Raw genomic sequence first — 17,612 nt, 5'->3', positions numbered from 1 at the left:
TCCTGCGTTGTCTTGATCAAAGGAGAGACTTTTAGATTTCTTCAAAACAATCAAACTTCATTATTTAATTATTGCATTAACGGAGCTTGTCAACGACCCACACGTAAGTGATTCGTTGAGAGCCCAACCAGCAGGACAAAGCCACAACATTTTATAGCAAAATCCATCCTCCTGGATGTTCATGACAAATCACAGATGAGAGAATTTATACAAAGGTACATTTTGATGTCATGCAACAGACATCAAGATTTACATGGCACCAAATATCTGTCTCTACTTCATTTACTGCTTGCTTATACAAAAATACTAATGCAACCAAGAATGCTAAATACTTTTGATTAGAATAATTCCATGACAGTGCTTAGGGTCGTTGTCCTGTTGGAAGGTAAACTTGTGCCCCTGTCTGACGTCCTGAGCACTCTGGAGCAGGTTTTCAACAAGGATCTCTCTGTACTTTGCTCCGTTCATCTTTCCCTCCATCCTAACTAGTCTCCCAGTCCCTGCCCCTGAAAAACATCCCCACAGCATGATGCTGCCACCACCATGCTTCACTGTAGGGATGGTGCCAGGTTTCCTCCAGATGGAATGCTTGGCAATCAGGCCAAAGAGTTCGATCTTGGTTTCATCAGACCAGAGAATCTTGTTTCTCAAGGTCTGAGAGTCTTTAGGTGCCTTTTGGCAAACTCCAAGCAGGCTGTCATGTGCCTTTTACTGAGGTGTGGCTTTCGTCTGGCCACTCTACCATAAAGGCCTGATTGGTGGAGTGCTGCAGGCGTGGTTGTCCTTCTGGAAGGTTCTCACATCTCCACAGAGGAACTCTAGAGCTCTGTCAGAGTAACCATCGGGTTCTTGGTCACCTCCCTGACAAAGACCCTTTTCCCCCGATTGCTCAGTTTGGCCGCATGGGCAGCTCTAGGAAGAGTCTTGGTGGTTCCAAACTTCTTCCATTTAAGAATAATGGAGGCCACTGTGTTCTTGGGGACCTTCAATGCTGCAGAAATGTTTTGGTACCCTTCTCCAGATCTGTGCCTTGACAGAATCCTGTCTTGGAGCTCTACGGACAATTCCTTCGATGTCATGGCTTGGTTTTTACTCTTAAATACGCTGTCAACTCTGGGACCTTATATAGACAGGTGTGTGTGCCAAATCATGTCCAATCAATTGAATTTACCACAGGTGGACTCCAATCAAGTTGTAGAAACATCTCAAGGATGATCAATGGAAACAGTATGCACCTGAGCTCAATTTCGACTCTCATAGCAAAGGGTTTGAATACTTATGTAAATAAGGTATTTCTGTTTTCCATTTTTAATACATTTCTAAAAATCTGTTTTCACTTTGTCATTATGTGGTATTGTGTGTAGATTGATGATTTTTATTTATTTAATCAATTTTAGAATAAGGTTGTAATGTGGAAAAAGTCGAGGGGTCTGAATACTTTCCGAAGGCACTGTATATTTTTTGATATTATACGTTTCTAATTTAGTCAGAAAGTCGCTTTGATTGCGATTTAAATAAATTCTGTAATTTATACCATATTTACCAATTTAAAGGTTACTGTTAGCTATGATCTATGTAGTAATATTATTCGTATCTCAGAACCATTTGCATTGCTAGTTATATGCTCACGTTAGCTAGCTAACATTGAACCTGGTTGGTTGGCTCCCTGCAGATTCATGCAGGGTAGTAACGTTACGAGTTGGGATTATGGTTAATTGTTTAGGTAAGTAGCTAGACTCCACTTGTTACAAGGAGCCAAGGGGGGAACCCAAGAGCGGACTCAGAAGAGGAAGCCGGGATGAATGCACCAAAATGTTTATTGAACACAGAGAAATATGAAGTGCAGAACCGGGGATAGCTCAGATGTGTTGCAAAAACCAGGAGTGTAGAGTGAGGTTGGAGTTGGCTGAGCAGAACAGGGAAACAGGTCCTGAGGGGAATCCAAGGTAATGGTGGGGAGTGATATCCAGAGCAAGGTGGTTGGTGGTCAGATGGGGAACAGGAGACAGGAGCCAGAGACAGAGCGATACTGCAAGGAGAGGACAAAAAGGGTGTAAGGCAGGGAAACAAGCACAGCAGAGCAACAGGATCTTGAGAAAAGACAAAAGGCTAGAATAATAACTGACTGAGCAGAGATTATGATCTGGCAGAGTGGAAGTGGCAGGAATGGGTATATGATTTATGGATGAGTTGCAGCTGGTAGGGATCTGGTCTGACTCCAGCACACCTGTCTCAAACCACACAATTAAACAGAGAGGGAGAGAGAGAGAGAGAGCACAGGGAAAGAACTGTAGGTCAAGGAGACACCGGATGACCACCAGAGGGCGTAGCAGGAGCAGATGTGACACCACTATGCAAGTAACCGTTTCACTACACCTGTATCCTGTGCATGTGACAAATAAACATTGGAACATGACCTGCATCAAAATCAAATTAGGATATAATGTTAGGCCAACGAGCCAGTGTCCAAGTTGTAAAATTCTCTTTTGGAATGCCCTGCTTTTATTTTGTCACACTCACAACTATAATCTATTTTCTAGTTATGCTATTTCTGATGTCGTGCAGCCTGTAGTTTTTGTGGTTATGCTTTTTCATAATGACAATGACAAGATTGTTGTCGGACGACAATAGAATGTTCATGATGTCACTGCGACAGCTGTCGATACACGTAGTATAAACCAGCCTTTAGTCTTGAAATCTTTGGTTGTTTAGCACATAGCCTCACATGTGAATCCTTAAAGAGATAGGTGGGACTATTGCTTAAGAGGGTGTGATCGATGCTGAATGAACAAAAAAGAGCTCTAGTAGGTTTCCCAAAACATTCAAGGGACATTTTCTGAAAAGCGGAATTATTTCCCCATTTTTCCTCAACTGTAGTGTATGATATAACATTTTCTAGCTCTGAGTCTCTACTTTTATCCAATGTAAAAACACAATTTCAAATGTTGCTACAGAAGATCGAGCTGGTTGGTCACACATGAAGATGAATCATGTTCAGGCCTACTGTACATCTTACTGTGTAAATTATTGTTGAAAACAAGTCTAACAGGGCTTGACTTTGTCTATGTAATTGTGGTACTTGTATTTTTGACTGCTGTGGCTTCTTAATGCATTTTAAAATAAAATAAAATGCATAAGTTGCATAAATATCCTGATGAGCTTATTGTTCTTTCAGATTTCAAGTCTGTCACTCTAAGAAAGATTTCCGAACAGGCTTATGCCACTGTTAGAATATGGCTGTATGTCCCACTAAAATACAAAGCATCTGGCTGTATGATGTCACACTAAAGTACAAAGCATCTGGCTGTATGATGTTCCACTAAAATACAAAGCATCTGGCTGTATGATGTCCCACTAAAGTACAAAGCATCTGGCTGTATGATGTTTCACTAAAATACAAAGCATCTGGCTGTATGATGTCCCACTAAAGTACAAAGCATCTGGCTGTATGATGTTCCACTAAAATACAAAGCATCTGGCTGTATGATGTCACACTAAAATACAAAGCATCTGGCTGTATGATGTCCCACTAAAATACAAAGCATCTGGCTGTATGATGTCACACTAAAATACAAAGCATCTGGCTGTATGATGTTCCACTAAAATACAAAGCATCTGGCTGTATGATGTCACACTGAAATACAAAGCATCTGGCTGTATGATGTCCCACTAAAATACAAAGCATCTGGCTGTATGATGTCACACTAAAATACAAAGCATCTGGCTGTATGATGTTTCACTAAAATACAAAGCATCTGGCTGTATGATGTCCCACTAAAGTACAAAGCATCTGGCTGTATGATGTCCCACTAAAATACAAAGCATCTGGCTGTATGATGTTACACTAAAATACAAAGCATCTGGCTGTATGACGTCCCACTAAAATACAAAGCATCTGGCTGTATGACGTCCCACTAAAATACAAAGCATCTGGCTGTATGATGTTCCACTAAAATACAAAGCATCTGGCTGTATGATGTCTTACTAAAATACAAAGCATCTGGCTGTATGATGTCTTACTAAAATACAAAGCATCTGGCTGTATGATGTCCCACTAAAATACAAAGCATCTGGCTGTATGATGTCCCACTAAAATACAAAGCATCTGGCTGTATGATGTCCCACTAAAATACAAAGCATCTGGCTGTATGTTCCACTAAAATATAAAATAAAAGTAGTAAAGCCTAAATGAATCTGTAAATATTCATACACTCAAAAAGCAAAATGTATGTTTGTCAAATATTTGTCTTGCTGTAATGTAATATATCTTCTGTTAAAATGATGTAGAGCATGTGTGTACACGAGGGAAGTACACGCACTTCAGTAGCATTAAACAAAGTCCCAGTCTATTGAGCTCAAGGTCAGAGAAAAGACCCCCAGTCCTCTTCACACACCTCTTTGTTTTCATTCACCTCATACACACGTCCTCACAGTGCCACTCATCGTCTAGCTGGGCTCTTGAATCAGAGCTTTGATCTTCTGTAGGTTGTGATCCACAGCAACGTCCAAAAACTGCACCCAGTTCAGGTCTGCTTCAAAACACACGTGACTGGCCCTGAGGAGGAAGGAGGAGGAGAAGAGAGAGGGAGAAGGCTGTGTACCAGTAGAGGGAGGAGAAGAGAGGGAGAAGGCTGTGTACCAGTAGACGGAGGAGAAGAGAGGGAGAAGGCTGTGTACCAGTAGAGGGAGGAGAAGAGAGAGGGAGAGGGCTGTGTACCAGTAGAGGGAGGAGAAGAGAGAGGGAGAGGGCTGTGTACCAGTAGGGGGGGAGAAGAGAGAGGGAGAGGGCTGTGTACCAGTAGAGGGAGGAGAAGAGAGAGGGAGAAGGCTGTGTACCAGTAGAGGGAGGAGAAGCGAGAGGAAGAGGGCTGTGTAGCAGTAGAGGGAGGAGAAGAGAGAGGGAGAAGGCTGTGTACCAGTAGAGGGAGGAGAAGAGAGAGGGAGAGGGCTGTGTACCAGTAGAGGAAGGAGGAGAAGAGAGAGGGAGAAGGCTGTGTACCAGTAGAGGGAGGAGAAGAGAGGGAGAAGGCTGTGTACCAGTAGAGGGAGGAGAAGAGAGGGAGAAGGCTGTGTACCAGTAGAGGGAGGAGAAGAGAGAGGGAGAGGGCTGTGTACCAGTAGAGGAAGGAGAAGAGAGAGAGAGGGCTGTGTACCAGTAGAGGAAGGAGAAGAGAGAGAGAGAGGGCTGTGTACCAGTAGAGTATGGCACTCTAAAATGTGCAGTTTCGTCACACAACACAATGTCACAGATGTCTCAAGTTTTGAGGGAGTGTGCAACTGGCATGCTGACTGCAGGAATGTCCAGCAGAGTTGTTGCCAGATAATTGAACATTCATTTCTCTACCATAAGCTACCTCCAATGTCGTTTTAGAGAATTTGGCAGTACGTCCAACCGGCCTCACAACCGCAGACCACTTGTAACCACGCCAGCCCAGGACCTCCACAATGCAAATAGTCCTGTTCAGGAGTCTTGTGACTTGGGGGTAAAAACTGTTGAGAAGCCTTTTTGTCCTAGACTTGGCACTCCAGTACTGCTTGCCATGCGGTAGTAGAGAGAACAGTCTATGAATGGGGTGGCTGGGGTCTTTGACAATTTTTAGGGCCTTCCTCTGACACTGCCTGGTGTAGAGGTCCTGGATGGCAGGCAGCTTAGCCCCAGTGATGTACTGGGCCGTACGCACTACCCTCTGTAGTGACTTGCGGTCAGAGGCCGAGCAGTTGCCATACCAGGCAGCGATGGAACCAGTCAGGATGCTCTCGATGTTGCAGCTGTAGAACTTTTTGAGGATCTCAGGACCCATGTCAAATCTTTTTAGTTTCCTGAGGGGTGATAGGCTTTGTTGTGCCCTCCTCACGACTGTCTTGGTGTGTTTGGACCATTCTAGTTTGTTGTTGATGTGGACACCAAGGAACTTGAAGCTCTCAACCTGCTCCACTACAGCCCCGTCGATGAGAATTGGGCGTGCTCGGTCCTCCTTTTCCTGTAGTCCACAATCATCTCCTTAGTCTTGGTTACGTTGAGGGATAGGTTGTTATTCTGGAACCACCCGGCCAGGTCACTGACCTCCTCCCTATAGGCTGTCTCGTCATTGTCGGTGATCAGGCCTTGCAGACGACACTGTTGTGTTGTCTGCAATCTTAATGAGGGTGTTGGAGTCGTGCCTGGCCATGCAGTCATGGGTGAACAGGGAGTACAGGAGGGGGCTGAGCACGCACCCTTGTTTGTTTGTATCTGTGTGTCTATTATGTCCCAAAACAGTTATGAGGCGTCTTTCCAACCCATACAGCGACATGGGTTACAACTATTTCTGTAAAGTTAGCCATTTCCAGCTATTAATATTGTGTGACTGTCTGTTACCATGGCTGTATTGATGCATTCACAGCATTTGTTGTCCTTTCTGTGATTAAAAAAGTGAATTTATCACAGTTCTAGTTAACATTTTTAGGAGTGCTTTATACTTCATTATAATGTATCAAATATGGTTTGCCATACTCTCAAATCTCGTTCACAGGAAGTGAATTAATTGTCCCAGAATTCCCCATGAGGGTTAATAAAGTTGATTTTAATTTGACTATGTTTACCTTGGCACCAGGAGTTAAACAGCAGAAGGAGCTTGCCCAGGCTGCAGCCCACTGAGGCGGTGGCGCTGGTCTTTACAGACAGGCTGTACTCTCCCACTGGGGCATCTGCTGGGCTGGTGATGTCCAGGGTGATTGAGCCCGCCAGGAGCACTGAGCCCTGGTGAACCATGACCTTCCAGATTGGAACCCTTCCAACGGCCTTCAGGTAGCCCGAACACTGACCTGGTCCCCAATCCCTCCGAAAGCTGGGGCCCTGGATGGAGAAGGGAGAATGTTTTGGGTTGTGTCCAGTAGGAACAAAATGGAAGAAAACTTTAAGAAACAGTGAGGTACTACACACAGAGCTACAAAAATTAGGAACACCTTCCTAATATTGAGTTGTCCCCATTTTCCCTCAGAACAGCCTCAATTCGTCGGGGCATGAACACTACATGGTGTCGAAAGCGTTCCTCAGGGATTCTGGTCCATGTTGACGCCAATGCTTCTCACAGTTGTGTCAAGTTAGCTGGATGTCCTTTGGGTGGTGAACCATTCTTGAAACACATGGGAAACTGTTGAGTGTGAAAAACCCAGCAGCATTGCAGTTCTTGACACACTCAAACCGGTGCGCTTGGCACCTACTACCATACCCTGTTCAAAGGCACTTAAATCTATTGTCTTGCCCATTCACCCTCTGAATGACACACATACACAATCCATGTCTCAGTTGTCTCAAGGCTTAAAAATCCTTTAACCTGTCTCCTCTCTTTCATCTACACTGATTGAAGTGGATTCAATTAGGGATCATAGCTTTCGCCAGGATTCACCTGGTCAGTCTATGTCATGGAAAAAGCAATCTTTAGATAAGACAGAATTGACCCCAACTCAGCTATGTACAACACACTCAAGGATTTGTTCCAATGTCATTATTACTACACGTGTCTGTCTTGTCAAAGGGGACTAACATAGGGCTGATTTCCCTACCCTAGCCTAGATCCATCCTAGTGTGTTTTAGTCCAGGACTAGCATAATCTGGGTCCGGGAAACTTTTAATACAAACAGCCCTAAAAAATAGCAGCGATAAATAAAGTTATTCTATTTTCTATTCTAGATAGCTCACCTGTCTCCACCTTCAGCTCCAGGAAGTCTGTTGTGGGCCTGGAGGGGCCATGGAGTTCAAAGGTGACCAGGAAGGACTGGCCTCTCCTGACTATCAGTCTGTTCACTGAGATGTCATTGGTTTTGTGGGCTGTGTTGTTCTTCTCACAGTGGAGCTCTACTTTACCAACGTCTTCAAGAAAGAATGAAATTAATACATATATAGATAAAACATTTTTCATTTGAAACTGAATTATCACTTAGTTAAAATCCTGCTTTTCTATATTTCCTGATAATACAACTTTTATGTTTTCTAGTGTGGGTGTCTGTTTCTGTGTTTGATATTGTCTTGCCCAATGTTTATTTGTCACATTTTTGCCTGACAGCAACATAGCAGAAACACTGTCAGTGCTAGTTTAGATCACTGGATAGAGAAAACACTTGTAGCCTTTCACCATGCAAAATGCAGAATAAATATGCAGAAAGAAATAGGCGAAAGACCATAGACTTAGGAATTAGAATTTAATATGATCTCTATGTAAAAGACAGCCTTGGGCCAGTATGAAATGGTATGAGGAACCTATGACAATAATTCAAGTGAAACATGGCAGAAGATTAGTGATGAAAAAAGCCCCTTAAAGGCAGGGCGAATCCCCCCAAAAAGTAAGCCTGTATATTGCATAGGTAACATATTATAGTAAACTACAGTATACCTGTATTCAAATACTGTATGTACAGAGGCAGCAGCAGATCTTCAAGTCCAGCTGTAACATAATTTGCTTATCTGCCCCTATCTGTAAATATTTATATAGTTTGCTAAAGTGTTATCTATGCAATACACTACAGGCCAACTTTGCATATTTTGCTTAATGGCTCATAAATAATAAAAGCTGTCAGAAATCATATTAATTTAACAGATGAACAAACACCAACAAGGATGATCTTTCTTTGTAAGAAAATGTTCCATTCTACAAGTCAAGTCACCCAATTACCCATTCACTGTACTATATTACCCTCTGTCACTAAACATGACATAGGCTACCTTGACAATGCAATAGTCACATTTTTCAGCATCTGAAAAATCTTGCAATGAGCAGTGTTAGTTGACTTACCAAACCCATTGAAGCTGTCTCTCATGTGGTTGTGTTGGTAAGTGGATTGAGTTGCTTGTTGTAGTACTGCAGTACTGTAAGTAATGAAAGGATGCCAGGACTTTTAAAGGGAGCCCTACCCAGGTCAAAAGAATGTCTCAAACATCACACAGACAAATACACCCTTTCACTAGAATGGTCTTCCTGGTTCTTCCCCTGTATGTAAATGAAAATAGCTACTTTACATTTTTGGGCAAGTGATCATAATCTTCATGCCTTTCAGACTTTAACGTCATTCCCCTTCCATAATTCTGGTTCAAATGGACATCTAGACATCTGGCATCTATTTCAGATCCAATCAGAGCGTATCTGTCAGTTGCACAGAATAGAACAGGTGTTAACAGTACAGTGAAATGCTTGCTTGCATGCTCTTCCTCGATGTTGCAGTAATACTACTTCATATGAAATAAATACACACGAGAAATGAAAAAAGGTACATAAGAATGAAAGAAATACACAAGAAAATATTGACATGTAGAATATATTGACAAGTAGAAAATATTGGCATGTAGAATATATTGACATGGAGAATATATTGACATGGAGAATATAATGACATGGAGATTGTATTGACATGGAGAATATATTGATATGTATTCAAGTGTATTGTGACTATCAAAAATAGACACTATTGAAATCTATATACATCTTGATTTCTATGCAGAACAAATTATACTTCAAATATTAATACTACCATTACTCCCCTGTATACAGTGCATTCAGGAAGTATTCAGACCCCTTCACTTTCTCCAGAGATGTTCGATCGGGTTCAAGTCCGGGCTCTGGCTCAGCCACTAAAGGACATTCAGAGACTTGTCCCGAAACCACTCCTGCGTTGTCTTGGCTATGCGCTGTCGTTGTCCTGTTGGAAGGTGAACCTTCGCCCCAGTCTGAGCGCTCTGGAGCAGGTTGTCATCAAGCATCTCTCTACACTTTGCTCCGTTCATCTTTACCTTGATCCTGACTAGTCTCCCAGTCCCTACTGCTGAAAAACATCCCCATAGCATGATGCTGCCACCACCATGCTTCACCGTAGGGATGGTGCCAGGTTTCCTCCAGAAGTGACGCTTGCCATTCAGGCCAAAGAGTTCAATCTTGGTTTCATCACACCAGAAAATCTTGGCTTCGGTCTGGCCACTCTACCATAAAGGCCTGATTGGTGGAGAGCTGCAGAACTCTGGAGCCCTGTCAGAGTGACCACCGGGTTCTTGGTCACCTCCCTGACCAAGGCCCTTCTACCCCGATTGCTTAGTCTGGCCGGGCGGCTAGAGTTTTGGTGGTTCCAAACTACTTCCATTTAAGAATGATGGAGGCCAATGTGTTCTTGGGGACCTCCAATGCTGCAGAAATGTTTTGGTACCCTTCCCCAGATCTGTGCCTCAACACAATCCTGTCTCGGAGCTCTACGGACAATTCCTTCAACCTCATAGCTTGGTATTTGCTCTAACATGCACTGTCAACTGTGGAACCTTATAGACATGTGTTTGCCTTTCCAAATAATTTACAACCAATTGAATTTACAACAGGTGGACTCAAATCAAGTTGTAAAAACATATCAAGGATGATCAATGGAAACAGGATGCAACTGAGTTCAATTTCAAGTCTCATAGCAAAGGGTCTGAATACTTATGTTTTCGCTTTGTCATTATGGGGTATTGTGTGTAGATTGATGTGAGAAAAAAATTATGTAATACATTTTAGAATATGGCAGTAAAGTAACAAAATGTGGAAAAGTCAAAGGGTCTGAATACTTTCCGAAGGCACTGTATGCTGCCATGGTGCAACGGCAATGCATTTGTTTGATAGAACAGTTCACATGACTACAATCATTTAAACTTTAAAGGTACTTTATTCCCCATTCAACAGTTTTCAACTCCCTTCGAATTGTCATTTTTCATACAGTATTTCTATTTTTTTTACAACATTGTTCTCATTTCTCTGGTTTCTACTTTTATTCACCAATAAGCAGTGTCACATTCTGTCGTCCAGGTTGCTCAAGACATCTTATTTCCCCATATCTGACTAATGTAATTGCACCCTTTTGCTGCACCTTTTTTTTCACTGGTTTATCTTGATTATAAATGTCCGTTCATCTACTTTTCTGTCTCTTGATGAATTCATGAAGGGAGTCTTGCTGCTCGGAACCTTTGCGAAAGTGCTTACTCAACGTCCGACATGGGAGAGGTAGGCAAACTTCTGACTAAATGAACAAGGGGGAAACATTGTCTGTTAGCAGGTTTTTGTTCCAACCCAACACTAACACATCTGATTCAAATGATCCGACTGCTCATGCGATTCAATCCAGAGTAGTTAGGAACTGTTGTGTTAGTGCTGGGCTGGAATAAAATCCTGTGTACACGGCTCTCCAGGACCAGGCTCTTGGCCATCCGCCCTGTTCTTGACCTGCAGCTCTGGTCACGCATCCCCCATCCACGCACTCCTTGCCTGGGCCCTCATGGCCGTGTTCTGCGGCGGCCCCAGCTGCCTCACTTCCACCCTGCCCTCCACCCCACGGCTACAGTGCCCCAGGTGGGCCATGTATCTCTGAGCGTGGGCACCGCGGTGCCAGGTGCGTAGCTGGGAGTCATGTTTCTGGTGGGCGAACAGTTCTGTCTCGTCCAGGTGAGGCTTGAGGCACACGCCCTGTGCACGCTCCTGCCAGTGGAAGAGGAAGAGCTGCCGGGTGCTCTTCCTCTGGCCCCAGCGCATGGCGGTTCTCAGAGCCGTCATGCCCTCAGCGTCCTCCAGTTGGTGTGGGGCACCGCACACCAGTAGCTCCTGTATGGACTGCAACTGACCCTGGGCGGCTGCCGCGTGGAGGGCACTGCGCCCCAGGGGAGTCTGGCCCTTAACATTGGCCCCTAGATAACAGGATCAAGTTTGTTAGGCAGACAGAAAGAAAACAGACTGAAACAAGGAGAGACTGGCTTTACTTTTGCTTTCTTCTGCCAAACGTTTTCCGTCGCATGACCGAATTAACATGACACAGATACTGCCAGCGTACCGGAAAAACCCTGTATCTCCAAAAAGTGAAATCTTCAGGAATTAAAAATAATAAATCCTTTTTTTCAGACCTATTGTTATTTATTAATCGAAGTTCACAAGGTATTATTATTTATATTAGTCCTACAGAAATATTGTTTTCACAGAGCATGGAAGGGGATCAGTCATGCACACAAACATCTGAGGGGGAACAAAGTATGTGAGGATGGCTGGGGGGTGGTATGGTAGCATAATTACAAGATTATGTTATAATATTGTTTATGCAACGAATGGTTGTTTTATGCAATATTTTAGAGTTTTTAGATAGTTCTCATCTATGTCTGTGTGAACTGAGAGGAGCCTAAAAACCTACAGCTGGCATTCCAGAGATAAGATGTGGTCAGTGTAAGCGAGATAGCCTGGAAGAGTTTCGAACAATCCCTTATTGTTCTAATCATCCTGGCATCTGGGAAACTAAGCCAACGTGGGGTAAAAACAACACTCTAGTGCAGATGACCACAGGTTAAACCCAAAGTGGCTTATGGTGCCCCCCAATCTGCATGGGAGGGGTGGAACCAGCCATGACTAATCATTCTTAGTGTCAGCTATATAAAGATCTCTGCATTTCTGTAAAGGTTAGGCTCCTCGGCCCAACAGTCAAGAGTGTTGGGTTGACTAGTCTCATTATTACAATAATTAATCGATACTGAATAATGACGATTGTTTGAAGAAATGACAGTCTCTCTCACTTGATTAGAATATTCCACGACAGTAGTCCGGAAGGGGGCTAGCTCCCCCGTCCATAAATTGGAGAGTTTAGCTTTTTCAAACACAATCTACAGCCATAATCATTATGTCAAATTCTATGTAAAAAATAGCAAATCAATATTTTTCTGCATATCTACACATAACTCTGTCTGTATCCTCCTGACTGGTGGTTCTTTTATTTTAATGAAGTAAATATGCTTCTCTGTATTTCTTCCTAAAATCTGGGTAAAAGATTGAAATTAATACGAGTCTTATTCAGTACATTTACTTAGTGCTTGCTTTTCTAATGTCTACCAACCTTGCCAGCAGGTGTAACCGATGTGAAATGGCTAGTTAGTTAGCGGTGGTGGGCGCTAATAGCATTTCAATCAGTGACGTCACTCGCTCTGAGACTTGAAGTAGGGTTTCCCCTTGCATTGCAAGGGCCGCGGCTTTTGTGGCGCGATGGGTAACGATGCTTCGCGGAGTGTCAGTTGTTGATGTGTGCAAGGGTCCCTGGTTCGAGCCCGGGTTGGGGCGAAGAGAGGGACGGAACCTACACTGTTACACAGGCATGCCAGCTAAGATAGTTAGACAAGCTAGCTACTCTTACTTGATTGATAAGAAATATCTGAGGGGGCACCTGCCCCTGTGCCCCCTATGGGCATCATGCCTCTGAGGGGGATGTCTACATTCAATTTATGTAAAAATAATATTTATCAAAATCACACAAGTGAGATACAAGGTTTTTCCAGTGCACCGGTGATATCCAGATGTTTTGCCTCTGCGGTGGTGGGTACCTTGTTGGAGCAGGAAGCGGACAGCGGGCATGTGTCCACGGTGGGCACTGATGAACAGAGCAGAGAAGAGACGGTGAGAGAGCCAGGAGGGAGATCCACTCATAGAACCCATAGCACTGAGATGGGAGGAACGTGGCGGTGCTGGTTTGGACATCACACTCTTGAGCTACATGAAATAAAGAGAAAATAGTCATTTTTATGTGTGAAAAGTCGATGGAAATGTTCATCCTAAAAAAGGGGAAGAGTGAAGTAAATAAGGTCTACAGGTTGTAATAGCAGCTGTGAGATGCTGTGTAGATGTGCAGTAATTACAGGCCAGCCACATTAGATCAAATAAGGAGGTGGATCTTTCAGCAAGTCTGGTAAAGAAATGCAGTATTGCTATTAGGTGATGATGTTTTTTTACCTTTATTTAACTAGGCAAGTCAGTTAAGAACAAATTCTTATTAACAATGACGGCCGACCCCAGCCAAACCCCTAACCCGGAAGACGCTGGGCCAATTGTGTGCCACCCAATCACGGCCGGTTGTGATACAGCCTGGAATCGAACCAGGGTCTGTAGTGACACCTCTAGCACTGAGATGCATCGCCTTTGACTGCCGCACCACTCGGAAGCCACTTTTTTTTTACTATTACATTTACATTTTAGTCATTTAGCAGACGCTCTTATCCAGAGCGACTTACAGTAGTGAATGCATACATTTCTTTTCATGCATTTTTTTTTGTTGTACTGGCCCCCCGTGGGAATCGAACCCACAACCCTGGCGTTGCACACACCATGCTCTACCAACTGAGCCACAGGGAAGACTGTGCCCACAGGGAAGAATGTACTATGATCAATAATGACCTGAGCCATTGAGAGACTGTGTATGACTGCTGTAGACTATTCTAGGTTTTTCTTTCATGCCACATCACCTTGAATACATCCCCAGTAGCTGCAGCTATCACAAGCTCAGCCCATCCATCATAAGGCCAGATCATCAGGGTGACAGTAGTTCCAGGGACGATGTCATTACAGTGAATAGTGGTGTCATCACATAGGTCACCTGTTGGGTGGAGAGAGTATACATTAGGTCTGGTCAGAGAAACACATCATTAGATAATTAGTCTGACTGGAAAACGCCCTCAATAAAATGTTCACCATGACGGGCCTGTCACTGCTAGCCTACATTTGAGATTTATAAGGGACGTGATTCTAACTTCATTGAACCCAATAAAAATAAATGGATACATATCTAATCAATTAATCAACAACAACTCCCCATTTCTCATTAAAATATGTCAACAGTTAAACCAGCAAATGACATCAAAAGTATTTATTTTACCATTATCCAGGTAGCATACTCTCTGGAAGTCTGTGGGAATCCCAACCACTAATTCCATGGCTTTTTTTAGCTCTCTGATTCTCATATTATGGTGGCAGTCGGGCACAACGAACATCTCTCCCGTTTCACGCAGCCTGGCACCAAGACTGAACTTGACTTTCTTCGACGGGTCACGGTAAATTGCACTTTTTGGTCTCGGTACACTCTTCAAGTCGATGTCGCGGTAAATCATCGCACTTTTGGGTCTCGGTACCTGAAGTGAAATCCTCTTCGTTGAGGTGTAAAAATATGCCATTGGATTGCAACGCAATCAATATTTTTTTTGCAGATTGCAAAGGGTTTAGAATTGGAAAATAATGAATTAATGAATTCTCTTCCGTTTGGAATGTTGTGTCTGACTATTACTGTTGCTATGGTGATAGACGTTAGAATCCTATTGTTGCGCTTTCGGCGCATGTGCAGCAATAACATACACACAGTTAAAAACAATCTAATCTTTCATAATCAACTGATACTTAGTATCAGTTTAGTTATATTGACTTGGAAATACCTGGTATATTATGGTCAGGAGGTAGGCCCACTTTTTAATAGATTTGCGACAGCAGTCCCATTTTAAATTCTGTACAACTTCTTTCTGACTTTGTAACGTGATTGGCTCAGCAATCACATTTGAAATAGGCTATATCGTCAGTGGTGATTTTTAGGTAAGGGAGCGCAACAATTTGATCTCGTCATTTTCTCAGCTTTACCAACCAGTGGTTTTGAGCCACACCTAATTAAGAAATAATAATAACGTTATCTATAATATGTTTTGGTGCCTGTTTTGAATATCATTTTGGCATTAATACGCGTCACATATCAGTTGGCAAACAATGTAAAAAAAGTATAATATTGAGTTGATAAAGCCACATACAAACATGGCCTCTTTTTTGCTTTCTTGAGTAAGGCAGCTCCAAAATGCAGGTGTGTCAGCCTAGCTCAGTGCTTTCTGTGGTGGTGGGGCAGGCAGCGGAAAATACAGAATGTAGAGGTTGGTAATGTTCTCTAGTTGCTCTGTGATTGGCTCAGTGTTCTGTCACTCATGTGGACAATAGGTCACCACAAAATCTACAGGAAGAGGTAAAATGTTCAAGCCCCTTTGGGTGCTGCCATAGATTTACAGTAGAAGTGCCCGTACAAGAAGGCTGAAGGTCATTGGCCACAGATAAAATTACGTCAAATCATGTTTTTTCTACCGTAGCTTTGATTGGACGGATCATGTCAACATCGTACTTTCAAAATCTTAGCAAGCAAGCTAGACAAGCAGTCGTCATCATGAATCACGTTGACAATCTACTGGCAATAATTTTCCATCCTTATCATATGAAGAGAAATTAGAGATGAAACGTCTCGGTGCTCATTTGCCATAAACATTACACAACAAGTCGGAACTCACAAATTCAACTATGAGTGGTTTGGAAGGAAGCAGTGGCTAACTGCAAGCATCTCAAAGCAATCACTATTTGCTTCCCCTGCCTGCTATTCAGTGGAGAGGGTGTGTGGTCCACGTCTGGGTTTAAGGACTTAAAACATCTGTCTGAAAGGGTCTCAAAACATGTGAATTGTGCATCACATATAGATAACGCTGTTGAACTCAGACTACTGGGGAAATCAAACGTTTTCACTCAGCTAGACACCTTATATATACGAGCCATCGACCTTTACAACCAACAAACGAAAGAAAATAGGTACGTGTTTACCAGAATTATAGCTTGCATTAAATAGTGTGGCAATTGTGAGATACACTGCAGGGCCTGTTTGTACAACTGTTCTGCTTTGGTGGTCCACATATAGCCGATAGCCTGTTTTAGTGAAATGCCATCATCTAATATTGGAACAGCTGCTTACGTACCTCCATTGTAAGAGCTTTCATTGTCTGCTTACGTACCCCCATTGTAAGAGCTTTCATTGTCTGCTTATGTGCCACCGTTATTTATCCTACGGTTCTGACTTGGTGTACAGGGAAAATACTATAAGAATGGCCCATGCTCTGAATTATGTCGCTGTCCATTTCAAAAGAGCTGAACGAATAAGCGGCATATAGGCTACATCCGCCTCAGCTCACTCATGTCTTAATCGAAATGACGGCTTGCCTCTTAACCGCTTATCCATACATATGACATAGTTTGTACATTGGCATTGTTATTTTCCTTGTATAGGTGTATCTCATTAGTATGTTATTCATAATTTTAGGCAATGTTAGAATGATGCATTTAATTAGATTGCTTTCTTTGTGTGTTATAATTAGCTCAGGTGTTTTTCTCTACGAGAAGGGTGGTAAGTTACAGACCAAACAACATTATATTATAGTATCCCCTCCTCATAACCATGGTTGCCAGTGACAGTCTCTTCCCATTCAGATATTTGTGTTCAACAGAGAGTTCAGTAATAGAGCCATGTAATTCCAGTTCTTATTGCAAGAGTTATTTTGTTTGCTTAATGCGCTGTCAGTGGGAGTCCTCCCCCATTAACTCGAAAGCCAGCTGTACCAATGTGTCAGAGGAAACACCGTACAACTGGCGACTGTGTCAGCACGCATGCGCCCAGACTGCCACAGGAGTTACTAGAGCGCGATGGGACATGGACATCCCTGCCGGCCAAACCCTCCCCTAACCCGAATGACGCTGGGCCAAACCCTCCCCTAAGCCGAACAATGCTGGTCCAAATTCTCCCCTAACCCGAACGATGCTGGGCCAAACCCTCCCCCAACCCGAACGATGCTGGGCCAAACCCTCCCTCAGCCTGGACGACGCTGGGACAATTGTGCACCGCCTCATGGGTCTCCTGGTCACAGCCGGCTGCGACACAGCCTAGGATCGAACCTGGGTCTATAGTGATGCCTCAAGCACTGAGATGCAGTGCCTTAGTCCGCTGCACCACTCGGGAGGCCCATTTCCTGCATTTCTACC

The 17,612-nt window shown here is 43.3% G+C and overlaps 1 protein-coding gene across 1 annotated transcript; it reads right to left on the bottom strand.

Moving 5' to 3' along the window:
* Positions 1–10,639: 10,639 nt before the first annotated feature.
* On the bottom strand, positions 10,640–15,078 carry LOC106583690 (uncharacterized). The gene is made up of 4 exons (XM_014168187.3): positions 14,665–15,078; positions 14,255–14,385; positions 13,340–13,505; positions 10,640–11,671 (listed from the first exon to the last, which is right to left on the bottom strand). The coding sequence occupies exons 1-4, from the start codon at positions 14,957–14,959 to the stop codon at positions 11,226–11,228; spliced, it is 1,038 nt and encodes a 345-aa protein (XP_014023662.2). The 5' UTR covers positions 14,960–15,078; the 3' UTR covers positions 10,640–11,225.
* Between the last annotated feature and the right edge of the window lie 2,534 nt (positions 15,079–17,612).

This window comes from Salmo salar, chromosome 22 (genome assembly GCF_965601325.2).
Source record: "Salmo salar chromosome 22, fSalSal1, whole genome shotgun sequence".
In the NCBI taxonomy this organism is placed as follows: Eukaryota; Metazoa; Chordata; class Actinopteri; order Salmoniformes; family Salmonidae; genus Salmo; species Salmo salar.
The sequence above is the reverse complement of the archived record's forward strand: the minus strand, read 5'-3'. Positions and strand labels throughout refer to the sequence as shown.

Coding starts and splice junctions, on each gene's coding strand:
- LOC106583690 (XM_014168187.3), bottom strand. CDS start 14,959: ATGGCATATTTTTACACCTCAACGAAGAGGATTTCACTTCAGGTACCG. Junction 14,386..14,664: donor AGTATGCTACCTGGATAATG/GTAAAATAAATA, acceptor TCCACCCAACAG/GTGACCTATGTGATGACACC. Junction 11,672..13,339: donor CCGCTTCCTGCTCCAACAAG/GTACCCACCACC, acceptor CCTGTTATCTAG/GGGCCAATGTTAAGGGCCAG.